The following is a 14,971-nucleotide window of genomic DNA, read 5'->3' as shown; positions in this document are numbered from 1 at the left end:
AGGTGCCGCCCTGTCCCGGGCACCCTTGTCAGGTACGACCAAAACCCAACGGGAAGTTAAGGTGATAATGCAATGGAATCCATGTGTTTAACAAAACTGCAGAAACACGTGCTAGTTTACGTTAGATTATAATCATCTGAAGCACAAGATAACCAAGAAGCAAAATTCCATTCTGATACAACCACCTAATTTCTAGAAAAGAGAAAGGAAAGAAAGGCAACGACAGGAATGGACTTTCTGGCGCGCACGAGAGGGTGGTGACAGGAACCCACGTGGGCTGCGAGCCCGCCTCTGCCCAGCCGGAGGCCACCGCGGGCGCTGCCCGCTGGGAGCGGCTGCCTCGGATGGCACCAGATGGCTGCTTATACAAAATAATATCTCCACTTAGTTTATAAACATACACAGTGCTGTCCCTTTCAAATTAAAGGAAAAAAAAAAAAAAACCCACACACAAATACTGCAAAGTAGCAAAATACAAAGAAAAAAAAAGCTACTTTTGGTTTTGGCAACATTAAAAAAGAAGAAATATAAAAAGCAATGTGGCATTGGTCCCTATTAAAAAAAAAAGTACTTGGGCATGACACTGAATCAGAACTGGTTGGTGTTCTAAAATTGAGAATATCTGGGATTTAAAAGTAGCACTTTTAAAAGTTCAACAAGTCACGTAACACTTAAAACATCAAAAATGCTTTCTGATAAAAAGCTCAGCTTTAAATCACATTTTGTTTCTGTAAATTTGGGAGACGAATCGAGTTCTCACTGGAATGTGGCCCATCGCTGGCTGCTTTCGGAGGTGGGCGGCCTTCAAGGCAGTGCCAGGGCCGCCGGCCCCGCCCGGTCCTCAGGCTGAGATCTTCGCCATCTGCTGTTCTAACTTGGAAATGCGCTCGTCTTGGTTGCAGATTGTGTCTTTGATAGATTTGATCTCTTTTAAAATCTCATCCAACTTGGCTTCATTTTGCTAAGGAGACAAAAATGGGCGGGAGAGGGTGGTTAAGCACCTGTAACTAGGTGTGAAATGCAGTTTCCTGTGTTAAAAATGGCCAGTGCAGCCGCAGGGCCTCTGACTGTGCGGGGCACCCTCAGGGCCCCCACCTCCAGGGCTAAGCCCGCAGCCTGCCCACTAACTGCTTCAGAGGACCAGGCCTTGGAAACTCAGTCGCTGAGGTCCCACACGGCTGCCTTGGTGCTCCCGCCCAAGTGCTGGCTCCTCCGGCATTCCCGCCGCTTCATTCTGCTTACCTTTTCCTGGCCAGTTGGCAGTGCTCCCCGGGGCCCCCAGAAACCCCACAGCCTGCCAAGTCCCCGTGCCCCTCCTCTCCTTGCAGTGACCCCCTCCTGGGCCACCGGCTCTGCAGAGCCAGCCCCGTCCTCCTCCGCTGCCAATCCCTGTGGAGCGGCCACTCGGCCCCCGCTGCAGGCGCCGGTCTGTGACCACCCCCTCCCTGCGCTGTGCCGTAGGCCCCCAGCTCGCTTCCTTCTGAGATGGCTTGAGGAAAGAGAGTTTTAAAAACTCGGGGAGCCCTATTCACCCTAAGACAGTAACAGAACTGCTTCTATCCTCATCGTCATAAAAACCAGAGTCAGAGGGGCAGTGTGGCGCCAAACATGAAGGTGACGTGCCTGGAAGGCTCGCTGGGCAGGACGCACCTCTGTCCACTGGAAGCCCAGCTGGAAGGAGTTCCCTGTCGCCAGGACGGGAAGGCACTTTCAAGGGCACCGAGATGGCACGGGCCACGCACCCCCTCAGCTCCCTGCAGGCTTACCACGCTGGCTGTGTCCATGGTTTTCTTGGGGGCACTGATCAGGTCGCACTTCTTGTTTGCAGTGGGCTTGCTATCCAGAATGTTCTTCTTAACCACCTTGAGATCCCTGTTTTTGCCTGGAATGTACCCGTGCTTCAAGGAGATGAGGATGGGATCTGCGTTCTTGCCCTCAAACCACTCCTCTGCCTCTAGTGCTGCTTCAGGCCCTGCTGTGTCAGGATATAGGTCATCTTGGAAAAGGTCTGACTGCAAAAGACATGGTGGGGAAAGCCTTAGGTAAGGAAGAAAGGAGCCCGGGGTTTAATTCTTATCTCTTCAATGGCCCACCTAGGGAGTCAGCCACGTACCTTCCTGGGGACGGTCATGATAATAGGCTCACACTTTCTCTCATGAAGCTTGAAGAACCTTTGAAGGCAAAGCAAAACAAGGCTGCGTCAGGCTGAGGAGGTGGCCACGTCTCCACAACAGCTCTTCTGCGATGCCATGTGGAAGGAAACGCTCTGGGCCCCGCCTCACCCGACCTGCACCCCACGTCTCTGACCACAAAGCGGAAGCAGGGTCAGTGGGCTGGAGGTGAGGACCTGGAGCAGAGAGGTATGCGACGTGGTGACCGCCAAATCCCAGTCATCGTCATCTGGGTTGGTGGCAATTCCAGTTATCACGGGCGGTGGAAATGACACCTCCACCGACGGTGAGTCACTGGAAGAAGTCACTGAGCCAGCGGGAGAGAACACTCCCACGTGGCAGACGGCATCTGCTCGGATGCCAGGTCTCCTGCCAACCGAGGAGGCTGAATAATTGTAAGTGTAAATGTGATTTTTAAAAAGGAAAACCACCCAGGAATTAAAGCTTTGGCTTCCAAGCAAAACGCTTCGTCTTAACCCTCCTGAAAACACTTCGGATCATCCACAACGTGGACAGAGAACGTGAAGCACAAACTCCGCAGCCGGCGGCAACGGTCTGACTCGCGCCCAAGCAGCGCCCAGGCCGAGCCAGTGAGGCTTCCCCGAGCCCCAGGCGCACGTCAATGAAGTGCAGATAAGGAGAGCCCCGGGCTGTCAGAGGGCGGAGGGCACAGTGCCCCAGCACAGAGCCTGACGGACAGCGAAAGCCTGAGGCACACTTCGTGAAGAGGGGGCAGCCTGCCCGACTGCGCTTACTACAGGCGCTTAAACTCCGGGGGGACAGTAAAACGTGTTCCCAATATTGGGTGTAACATTAAGCTCAGGCTCAACCTGTTTTTAACCACCGCTTGAGATCAGTCTGGTTTAAACTACCATTTTAAATTATTTGTGACAGTTTTCCTTTATTACTCTCCAGCTTTAAGAGCTATGTGTCCCAAATCCATTGCTAGTAATATGAAAAATACTCTGATGTTTATTAAGACAGGCGTCTGTTATTTCATCATGTGACCGGGCAGACAGCCAGAGGTGTGCTCCCACCTGGTACCATCAAAGAGCGAACGGTGATGGCTTCTCTGTGTTTAAATGGCCAATGGTCAGTGGCCTCACTGATGGCCTTCGTTGACTATTGGTGGGGAAATAAATGGCTTGCCCCTATAGAATATGGTCAAAATATTCTATATTTTGAATATTCTATATTCCTCAGGGAATGCAGATTCCCTGAGGTGAGCTTGCAGGAGACCAGGCGTGCTGGACAGCGCTGGCTTCTCTAGTTCAGCTCAGCCTCCGCAGGGTCCACAAGCCAGTTTGGAGCCTGGCCTGAACAAAGGATGGTGGTGGCCTCACTGTTATGAACACGCACGCTATCTAAGTCATCTAACTGTTATCCTTGAAGGTACATAAGCTGAAGAACGGAGCGGGACGCAATTGGATTAAAAGATTTTGAAAGTTCCTTACTGCTCGGAACCTCTTCTTTCTAAATGTGGACAGGAAATGAGATATTAATCCTACACCACACACAGCATAGCAAGCTCGGGCTTTGGAGAATTATTAGAAGCTGCATTGCTCTTATACAACTCAGCTGACAGAAACAATTTGAATACCTTCCAAAATGGATTCTTTACCTGGCAATCTCACATTTGTTGACATCAAGCCCCCTCTTGGACATGTACCCCATGCCTCTCTGAGGCTCCTTGCTGCTGAACGTGTTGAGGTAGTGGACGTAAGGGGATTCATCTGTGATCTCGAAATAGCGGATACTGCTGTCTCCCTACAAGAAGTCAGAAAAGTTTGCATTTAATGTCAACTGAATCATCTGGCATAGACATGTCGCTCCCCTTAAAACCCAGAATTAACCCAGTCTCTGCTTCAGTTGCCAACCTGTTCATCGTCTTTTAAAAAACAAAAGGAGCTTGCCGTATTAAGCAATCACTTAACATCATACCATCGGGAGTGTGCTTCTGAAGGCCAAACTCTGCCCCAACGAGCTGGACGCCAAGTAAGAGTCAGAGCAAATGTTACCAACTCTGCCAGCAAGTGTACCGCTCAGGGCCAGCACCGACCAAGACCAGGAGGAGAGCAGAGAGGTGGCCGCTGGCCGCAGAGCATTCCCTGGGCTCGCAGAGCTGAGGGCCCCCCAGCAGACAAGCAGATGTTGGTAAAAACAAGACTTTTCTAATTAAGAAACTATTCCTTTCGTGAGTCCCCTTTAACTTCAGAGAGTAGTGCTGTCTCGTTACATGTAAAATTCTAGGTCAGTTTTGCCCAGGACATTTGGATTGTTTCTGGAGATCTGAAGCTTATCCAGGTCTCCTAGGTACAAATAATCGTCAGTATTGCACCAACTAGACAGTGACAGTGGCCCGGGAGGGGGGGAGGGGGTGAGCCGGGGGGAGGGGCGTCTGTGGCTCTGTCTCTGAAAAGCAGCCAAGCCTATCACACGCTCTCAGTTCTATGACTTTACCTCATTTCAGTTATCTAATGAAAAGAAGCTGAACATGTATTTGTTTCCTGCATACTTGAAATAGCTCTCTACCGCGTGCCCTGTCAGGGAGCTGCTGCTCTGGTTTGTGCTGACGTGCCTGGCAGAACCGGCCGGGCAGGGCGTGCACATGCAGCCGCTGTCAACAATAGGGGCAAGGTGCCTTTCCAGGAAACAGACAAGAGCTTGGTTTCTGAGAAACTCTGCATGAGCATGTAAAGCAGGTGTGCAGTGTGCTCAGTCAAGTGTGGGAAGTGTGGAAGCAACACACGCTTGGCCAGCAAGGAGAGATCCTAACAGCTCTGAGTGACACAGCAAAGCTCCCTGGCTGTCAATTCAGCTGTTTGAACTACAAAATCTCTGAGGAAAACTGAACCTGTCAGAGAAGATGGAATACTGAGGCTACCACCCGCTAAAGGGAAGTAACGATAAAAGCCACCAACAGTTAGTGACGATCTCGAGGCTGGACAGGAAGGTTGAGTTCAGCATGGCCACATCTTCCTCCAACAACTGTCACCTCCTCAAGCTTCAGTCAGATCACATATTTTAAGGACCCGGAACAAGGATCTCCTGGAGAGTCTCTGAGGCCCTAAAACGCTCATCTAAAAAGCCCTTCTCGCCTCACGAGTCCAGGCCAGCATCGCGTGCACTTGTGCCAACTTTAGGCTACTGGACAGATTTTAGCATGCTACATGGCACAGTGCTTCTATGTCCCTGACCCCAATTCAGAGCAGTGCAAAACCATCAACCACACAGCACCTCGAGGAGAAAACACAAGCGAGCACGCACTCCCGTCCCACTGAAGCCCGAGTGACGAGCCGGCAGACCTGCCCGACGCCCTGGCCTCAGTTCAGAGCACTGAGCACGGGACCCCACCGCCACACAACTGGCCAGTCACACGCACGCCAGCCCGGAGACTGGAAGCTAGGCACCTGCCCTCGTTCTAGCTCGACACACACACATCAGACAAATCAAAGTGTTAAAATGCAGTGGTGTAAACCAACGTTACCTCAATGAAAATGGCACAACTTAAAAACAGTGCTGTGAAAGTGATACAACATATGCTCATCCTCAAAACATCTGAAGGATAAACCCGTGCTCTCGAGTTCAGCGCCAGCCATCAGGGCCCCGTGTACCTTTCCACACAGGTAAATGATACTGGTGTCAGGGTCGTAGAAGGGCAGCAACACGCCGTTGCTCGTGTCCATTTCATGAAGCGCGATCGGCTCCTGCATGTTTTTCTGGGAGAAAAATGAAAATACAGATAAAGACATTTTTTTAAAGATGAATCCCTAGAACCTTATGAAACATTCTTTCATCCTTCAAGTGAGCCGTTTCCCGCAAATACCGAAGGCTCCAGCAGTGCACCTTAGCATCTGGCTGTCACCGCCTCCATGACAGGAAGCGGAACCGGCCCACTGACAAGCATGCAGCCTGCACGCCACGATCAATGCAACTGTCTCTGTGACCTCGGGATGGGACGCAAGGAGTCCTTCTCCTCTGTGACTCTTCTTTCTTAAATACTTTTTTCTTTTTAAAAAGCAAATAATGTTCTTTAAAAGATACAAGAACAACAACAAACTCCATCATCCTCGGTGCAGTGAGCAGCAGAAACAGTGGCCATTTTGGTCTGTGTGGAGCTTGTCATTATCGAGTTCAGTATTTTCACACATGTGCTATGATCATTTTCCCAAGCATAACTATTTGATGTAGACCCTGGATCATAGTCTTTATAAAACAGAACTAAGCTTATTATTTTTCAGTGCTTAAACACACAATTCTTGCTGCCTTCTTTTCACAATATACAGTCGACACAGACTCCTTGGAAGTATCAAGAATGTGCTTCTGAAATACACTTGCCAATAATTTCCAGTGAGGGCAAGAAAGAACTTCACATCCAATTTAAGACATGCGGTTCAAAAGAGTCAACTAAGAATCCCATAACTGACTCCCCAACCCGGAGACCTCCCGGAAAGAGCACGAGTGAGAGCAAGGGGCGGGCGGGGGAGGGCATACCGGGTTCCAGAGCGCCAGCTGCCGCTCGCTCATGCGGCTGAAGCCGGTGGTGAAGACGTTCCCGTCGGCCAGGAAGATGGCCCTCATGGGCCTTGCGCCTTCGTGTGCCTTCTCCTTCTCCTGGGGGAGGCACATCATACATATTCAAATAGCCAGGAGGATAGGGGCTCACACACAGCCCAATCACACCCCACAGCCATTCATATGAAGTGTGCACACATGCGTGAGCAAGGACTGAGCACATCCCCTTCCCACGTGAGGACACGGCCACGAGGTGATCTTGCAAAGGCCCCTCGGTGAGAGCCACCGGCCAGGCCTTGGCTGGGAGTCTGACTCTCCGGCCCTGCTGCCAGCCTCAGCTCACGCCATGCAAAAACAAAACAAACCCACACACAGACGAGCTCTGCCGAGCGTCCGTTTCCCCGACAGCACCACAAGCGGGTGGACACCCCACGGTTTCGACCACAGCTCCTACTTCTAGGACAGAGTCTAGCTAACCCCTCCCCCCGAGGCTCCTGTGGGAAAAGCAAGTTGCACGGGGCCAGGCACGATCCCACTGCTCAATAAGCACCAGGCACACGCGGCTCTGAATCTCGAGAGGCCCCTCAGCAGAGAGCCCTGTACCTCAGGGAAGCAGGCCCACAAGAAGCATTCTTGGCCTTAACACTTGTCATCTCAAGCCTGACTGAAGTCCAAATGTCCACCTCCTGTCCTGAAATGTGATTCTGTTCAAGTCTAGTTTGGTGGAAGAAATTAAAGGCACAGCTGTTCAGAGGCCTTCGGACATTCTCATCGGGCATCTTAATGGATTCTGGAACAGGGCTGACCCCTCAGTATCCAGTGCTTAAGTTGAGAGGGCGGGTAACTGCGTTAGCTGATCTAGCTGGACAGACTCTTAAGGATTCTAGTGCGCTGATAAAAAGGTTTCTTTGCGAAAATATGGTCACCAAGTCAGAAATAGGACTTGGATACAAGCTAGAAACAAACATCCCTGAAAAGAACAGAGCTGAGAGGCTGGCAGATGGCCACAGGCCCTGCCTGATGCCTCCACGGCACCACCAGCCTCGCCTGCCCGCCTTGAAGCACAGAAGCTCACGCTCACTGACGGCTGCACACACTCGGGTCCGGCCGGAGAGTACGCACAGCGACAATCTCTTGTTTCCGAGGATCGATCACCCGCACTTTCTTGTCTTTGGAAGCTGTGCAGATCAGACTGCCATTCCTGTTCCAGCTGACATTGTAGATCATGTCCGAGTGCATGTCGTCCAAGTTAATCAGGGCTTCCCCGGTCCCCACATTCCAGATGATGATGGCATTGTCACAGCCTGCAGCAAGCACAGCCCCCGAGGTTAGAGACACCGGTAAGCGACCATCCTGAAAACTGGTCAGGCACTGCACCACTGAGAAGGTGCTGGGCGTCAAACCGCAGCGACGAGCAGAAACGCCGCGACATGAAAGAAATGCGCAGTGAGGGCTCGTGAAAGAAAGAAAATGCCAGAAGATTCAACCCTGTGCTTTTTAAGAGTTGGGCTTGGTGGACCCCAAGTGATTCTAAGTTTCTTTGTCTAGTAAAACAAACATCAGAACGAATGAAGTTTTCTCTTCAGAGGAACCAAACACCCCAGGTTCAGTAGGCATGTAGGCCAGGAGGCTGGCTTGCAGTGCTGCGCACTTACCCATTGCGCCACCAGGGAGGGCCCTAAATAAATCATTTCACTGAAGTATAACTTATATAGAATGCGACGCACCCACTTGAAGTATACACTGGGTAAGTTTTGACAGACATACACTCGTATAGAAAGAGACATATCCATCACCCCGAAAGCTCTCTCCTGTCCTTTGTGTTGACATTATATAAAAGAAAATAAAAACCTAAAATTCTAAACTAAGAAAACGAACTGTCAGGTAAAATTTGGAAACGCCTCTAGTGGAAAAGCAGTAAGAACACAAGGGGGTTCATGACAGAGCTGTTTAATAAACAGAAAATCAGAAACGTCAATGTCTACAAATAGGGAACTGATTAAATAAATTCAGGAAGACAACGGACTCTAATGCAGTCATTAACAACACCACAGGAAGAGCACTAAATGGCACATGAGAAGGACCGCAATGTGTCACTAAGGGCAGAAAGCAGGTTATGTGTAAAATATCTGAACCCATTTTCCTGCATAAAATCGTTTCTGGATTGTGTACAAAAATCCCTTCTGGAAAGAGCCATAAAATGGCGGGTATGACGCTCCCTCTGGGAGGTGGTGTTCTTATTTTCTTGCTTTTGTTTTTATTTATATATATATATATGGTCTCTAACACACACGTACGGCTTGCTAAAGCGAAAAGGAAAGTATGTTTTGGGGTTGGAAGATATTTGCCTAACATGACCACCCCAAAACTGGAAACCTCACTTGGGCAGGAGCCCGAGCCCTGGGTCCTGCCACCGTTCCTTCTTCCAAGTCAGGAATGGCTAAAACTCGAGCATCTGTCAGGGGTCCTCAGAAACCAGGGACCTGCTGACATCACAGGCAAGGATGACCCTGCTCTTCTTTCTGCGTAGGGGTCTACAGTGTCCATGGGATCACCACAGCACACTCAAACTCGAGCGCCAGGATACCACAGCAGGGCCCTAAGGGTCCACCTCAGTGCTATAAAGTGCACAACCAAGCTGCCTCTGACATTCCCCTCAGTACAAAGGGCTGTGAGGACCCAAAGCAAGGGCCTGGGAGAGGACTGCTGAGCTCTTCTTACCTGCACTAAGAAGCACGTTGCGGGCTGTCGGGTGCCAGGCCACGATGCCAACTCTCTTCGAGTGGCCTTCTAAAATCACCACAGGTTCGGTCAGGGAAAGGGTGAGTCCATTTTCTGGGATCTGCCATACCTGTAGGAACAGGGAGACAGATAACGCGTGTGAACACTGTCACCTTTCATTATCATGGCTACTGCAACCGCCCGGTGTGGAGACTTGATCTGTGTAAACAGAATATGCAGTGGTCCCTAGGTGAGCGGCAGAACATTGTGAAAGGACTGTGTAAGTCTGTTTATAAGATATAAGTAGGATATTAAAAATCAGAATAACCATAAGGCTTTGCACAGTGTTACCACTCCTCTTTTATTTGATATTAGTTGAGATTTTATTTTAAATTCCCTGGAAGGTTCAAAACCTGCTAAAGACTGGAAGAAGAGAATGACCGCAGAGTACAGGAGAAGCAGCCCTGGGTGAAATTCCTGGTTCAGATCACGGTTCCTAACAGAAGAGCGAATGCTGCCCGGCCAAAGGCTCTTGAGGGATGCTGCTGTTTCCAGCACATCCCATTTCCTATGCTTTTACCTTGAAGAATAAAAATATACCTGGTAGCTTTTAACATTTAACATAGAAATCTCACACATGAATAAATCAATTGAACCATGTCAGAACTAAAAACGTTCGTGTTTCAAAGGACTCTATCAAGAAAGGGAAAAGATAAGATGAATGTCCTGAGAATGAATTCAGAACAGAATGAGAAGAAATGTGGTATCTATTATCTAGAGTATAAAAAATAAAAACTCTTGCTAACTCAACAATAAAGGGACAAGTAACTCATTTAAAAACATGGGCATACTGAACAGACATTTTTTTCAAGATATACAAATAGCCACAAAGCATGTGACATAAGCTCAACATTATCAATTATTAGGGAAATATAAAGTCAAAAGCACCGTAACATAGGAGGTTAGAATTAAGGAGACACACAGCAAGTCCTGGGGAGGACACAGAGCTATCAAGAGTCCTCACACGATGTTGGTGGGGATGTGAGGCCGCCCCTCTCGCTCTCCACTTGGGCTGCCAGCAAGATGGCCCCTGCGTACCCACCCAAGAGAAACAAGAAAGCATCAATGAAAACCTGTGCACACATGGTCACAGCAGCATTATTTACGACAGCCCAGAGGTGGAAACAACCCAAATGTCTAGCAACTGAAAGAAAGAGAAACCAGCTGTGAAAGGGACTATTTGGCTACAAAGAGGAACGAGATACTAATACAACATTGGCACAGCCTGAGAAGATTGCACTAAGTAAAAAGAAGCCAGTCAGGCCCTCCCTGGTGATGTGAGGAGTTAAAGCCACTGCAGCATGAGTTCGATCCCCAAGAGGGAGCTGACCCACATGGCATGGCAGACCTCTCCTGTCTCTCCTGCTGCTCCCCTCAGCAGTATAGTTCAGTCAATCCAACCAACTGTTCTGCTCCCCACTCTGTCTCTGGTAAACCCTCTCACCACTCTCCCCGACACTTCTGGCCTGTACCCCAGTTACCTGTGTGCATAATAATATCTTAAAAAGAGAGAGCGAGGCCCTCCCTGGTGGCGCAGCGGGTTAAAGCACAGCACTGAAAATCTAAAGCCGCTTCCGCATGAGTTCTATTCCCGCCTGCCCCGGAGGTGACCACATGGCGTGGCAGACCTCTCCTGACCCGCCCGCTGCTCCCCTCAGCAGTGTACTTCGTAGATCTGCCTGTTCTGCTCCCCGCTCTGTCTCTGGTGAAGCCTCTCGCCGCCCCCGAGCCTCTGGCCTGTATCCCAATTCTGTATGCACAAATAAATAAATCTTTAAAAAAAAAAAAAAAAAAGAGAGAGCGAAGCAGCCAATCATACAAGACTACATACTGTAGGATCACATGTACATGAAAAGCCCAGAACAGGAAAACAGGCATTTTCAAAACAGAGGCAGAAAGATTTAGAGGTTGTATAGTGCCTATTGCTGGGTCAAGGGGGCTACATACAGCTGGAGAATATGGGGCTTCTTCCTGAGGTGTTGAAAATATTCTACAGTTGTCTCTGGTGACAGCTACACATACATGTTAAGCCAGTGACAGCTGAGTGTATTAAAAATCACTAAAAGGCAAACTTTAAATGGGTGAACTGCATAGGAATATTTCAGTACAGCTATTTAAACCTTGATGACTCAAGGGAAAATTTACCATGTCATCTGGGGATGTGCCCAGGTAGGGGGATGACGGACACTGGAAAAGCAGCAGAGTGGGAGAAACGAGAGGCTTCAGGGTTGACAATGAAGGCCAACATGGGCTTCGAAAGATAAAGAAAGGGACTATGTCTCAGCTAAGCTAAGGAACACCAGGAACCTCGTGGGAGTCAGATACTGAGTAATGTTTAAGGTTGAATTTAAAGTGATCATCTTCTTACATATGAAGACTACCATACGGGGATTTCTTCTTACATATAAAGATTATAATCCATGAACTTACATCCCCCGAAAAATTTTAAAAACTACTTCATGAGAAATTTAGAGCTTGTCAGTGAAAAATCATGTTCAACAGTGGAACAAGTGAGAAACAGAATTTTCCTTTGTTGGGGTTTTAAAGAAGGAGACAAATAACTGTCTGTTTTCAATTGCTGGTGGAAGGCAGAGATCTGGATTAGATGAGTGTTTATGGTTCAGCTCAGTTCTGTTGTGCTGCAAAAAATTAGAACGAAAACTGTGATCCTGACAATGGGGGAAAAGTCACAGACTATTTTTATAGCTGATTTCTGCCCTGCTAAATATAACCACTTAGGCCAATCACAGCAAAGGGGAACTTCCTTTTGAGGGTCCAATTTTAGGGCCTCACCTAATTTCCTCTGTGCCCTCCTCATCCTTCGGCAAGTGTGAAGCCAGGCAGGTGGGACAATCTCAGAAGGCATGGCTGGGAAATGTACCTGCCCCTCCTGCCCGCACCCGACCGCCCCTCTGGGACACTGGGTAGCTGCTCCTCATCTCCCAGCACTGCTTTCAACTTGACCTGTGCTGTTTTTAATTCAAGGGTTATGGCAGTGAACAGCTCCAAATGGAACTTGGCTATATGAACATCGAGGAGGGCTGAAATTCTGAACAAAGGGCCAGACAACAACTGCTGATTTGATCAAAGCGTAAATAAAGTCATCAGAGAAATTATGAAATGGGGCCGCAGAGACTCAACAGGAAATGCAATTTGCGAGTTCTGACACAGGTGTAGAAGCGAGGCGCGGCAATACCACCGGCTGTCTCCAGAGGGCGCTGTGACCGCGGGGTGCGGCGCGGAGCTGACTGGCAAGGACTGTAAAACCTGGGTGCCTAACACAGAGGTCTGAACAGCCGCATTTCCACTCCGCCAGAGAGGCACGGCAGGATGGGGGGCTTTGGTTCCAGTCAGCACGTCCAGTCTTAAATAGGGTGAAAACAGAACTCATAACGGGCCTTCTTCACCTTTCCCTTGGACGGCAAGGGCATTTTCATGACGGAGCAAAATACTTACAGCAAGCATTGTTTCTCATATGAGAAAAACTCTGCTCCCTTTTATGTCATTCCAGCAGATTCAGTGGCTCCCACAGCTAGGCATATGCGTTTACCTCAGCCACTGAGCCAACCGTTTGGCTGCCGGGTTCGTTCTCACGGCTAGTGTCCGGCAGCCACTGTAAGGCTGCAAACAGCGGCCCGCCCTCAGGGGCTCGTGGTCTGACAGAGGCAGAGACGAGGCTGACAAGACAGCGAGACGAGTGCTGTGACACAGTGTTGGCCTGTGGACCCCGGCTCACCTCCGCCTGGGCACTAACGTGAAGGTGTTGTGACAAGCCCCAACGGCAGAGGAAATGGCAGCCCTGTACTTTCTAGGGCCTTGTGGGGTAGAGGGAGTGATAAAGGCCTCAGAACAGTACCTGGCACAAATCAGTGTCCCCCAAATTGTAGAGACAGTACCGTGCAGCGGTTAAGGCAAAGGCTCTAAACCAGAACAGTGTCTGTCCACTTCCTGGTCCCACGCTTGTCAGCTGTTCATCTAAATTAACCCCGGGCCTTAAGTTCCCTCATCTATAAAATGGGGGTAATGGCTGAGGACACCTTCCCTGGGGTTGTCTGAGGACCAATGCGGTGAGAGGGAGCGGAAGGCTGCGGCAGGATTTCAGAGGGAGCTACTGCCGTTGCTGTGCCCCCACCAGGGCCCTCGCCACAGAGGCACCGAAGTTGAGCGCTGATGGCCACGCAAGTGCCACGAGAGGGCCTCACTGCTCCGTGTGGTACGTTCAGGAGGCTCCAGAGGACACCACCGCAGAGGGTGAACCTCAGTCGGGTGACAGAAGGTTGGGGAGAAAGGGACGAAGAAGGAAGGAAATTGAGTATTCAGCTTCAAGATGAAAAACAGGTTCACACAGCCATTTGCAAGAAAACACAGCCCCAGAGAGGCTGGCTGAGGGACTAACAAGGAGAAGACGCCGAAGAAAGAGCCAACGCAGGCAGGCCGGAGGATGGATGGTGAGAGGAGAAAGCAACTGGGAAAGTCTGAAGCTGACTGAAAGGCCATGGAACTTTCTTGTTTTTCCTGGCAAATAAAGATGGTGTTGTTCTCTACCGCGGACTGCACAGAGAGCTGGGGGATGGGTAAGACCCTCCACCCGACAGACACACCCCGGCTGATGCCACTGCCCCCAGCACAATGCACCCTTACTGCTGGGCTCTCTTGGGCTGGGCTCCCCTTCCGGCGGGAGGCCTTCCCGGCTGGACTGAAGAAGGCTTGTCTCCACTCAGCTCCAGCAAAAGCATAGTCCTGGACCCTCCCTGGTGGCACAGCTGGTTAAAGCATGGCACTGATAAGCTAAAGCTACTTCTACATGAGTTCGATCCCCACCTGCCCCGGAGGTGACCACATGGCGTGGCAGACCTCTCCTGACCTGCCCGCCGCTCCCCTCAGCAGTGTATTTCGTCAGTCGGCCTGTTCTGCTCCCCACTGTCTCTGGTGAAGCCTCTCACCACTCCTGTCCTGTATCCCAGCCCTGTATGCATAAATAAATAAATCTTTAAAAAAAAAAAAAAAGGCATAGTTCCACCCGACACACAAGAATTTTACCCTTCTTGTGCATAACCTGGGACAGGACCCGGTGTGGCAGGGAGGATGCCGCCCTGGACGTCTAAGACATGGCTCCTGTCAGAGCTAGGACTGGAACTGGCCGCAGGGGCCTGAAGAGCTCACTTTGGGGAGCTTCATCTCCCTTGTCTGATGCAAGGGACAGCGCCAGCTCGGCTTCCTGCGGGTCACTGGAGGGGCGGATGAGCTCAGATGTTCTGTATGCACAAGCACTACGCTCCTGTGGACGAGGAAGAGGGACACAGGCGTCGGCGCTGCACAGATCTGGGTCCCGCAGGGCCTTTATCCGCTCTGCGACCCTTGTCCCCTGGCCTGTTTCCCATGTTGCTCCTGCCACACAATGCTGTTACCAAGGATTAAATATAACCAAGCGCATAACGGCTTAGAGCACAGGCCTTGGCAAAAAAAAAAAAAAAAGTGACTACGATATGTTCACAATTGTTTTT

The 14,971-nt window shown here is 50.0% G+C and overlaps 1 protein-coding gene across 1 annotated transcript in view; it reads right to left on the bottom strand.

Moving 5' to 3' along the window:
* Window positions 1-112: 112 nt before the first annotated feature.
* The window catches only part of CORO1C (coronin, actin binding protein, 1C), a 62,257-nt gene continuing 47,398 nt past the window's right edge, over window positions 113-14,971 (bottom strand). Inside the window, exons 4-11 of the mRNA XM_004690960.2 lie at window positions 9,408-9,537; window positions 7,809-7,990; window positions 6,666-6,785; window positions 5,786-5,890; window positions 3,793-3,938; window positions 2,114-2,171; window positions 1,767-2,012; window positions 113-961 (exon numbers count right to left, since the gene is read on the bottom strand). Of these exons, the coding sequence (XP_004691017.1) occupies window positions 842-961; window positions 1,767-2,012; window positions 2,114-2,171; window positions 3,793-3,938; window positions 5,786-5,890; window positions 6,666-6,785; window positions 7,809-7,990; window positions 9,408-9,537 (1,107 nt within the window). The 3' untranslated portion in view covers window positions 113-841. The remainder of the gene's footprint in view (window positions 962-1,766; window positions 2,013-2,113; window positions 2,172-3,792; window positions 3,939-5,785; window positions 5,891-6,665; window positions 6,786-7,808; window positions 7,991-9,407; window positions 9,538-14,971) is intronic.

The sequence above is a fragment of the Condylura cristata genome, unplaced genomic scaffold, assembly GCF_000260355.1.
Source record: "Condylura cristata isolate star-nosed mole 26May11 unplaced genomic scaffold, ConCri1.0 scaffold00029, whole genome shotgun sequence".
Lineage (NCBI taxonomy): Eukaryota > Metazoa > Chordata > Mammalia > Eulipotyphla > Talpidae > Condylura > Condylura cristata.
This window is presented reverse-complemented; position numbering and strand designations above follow the sequence as displayed.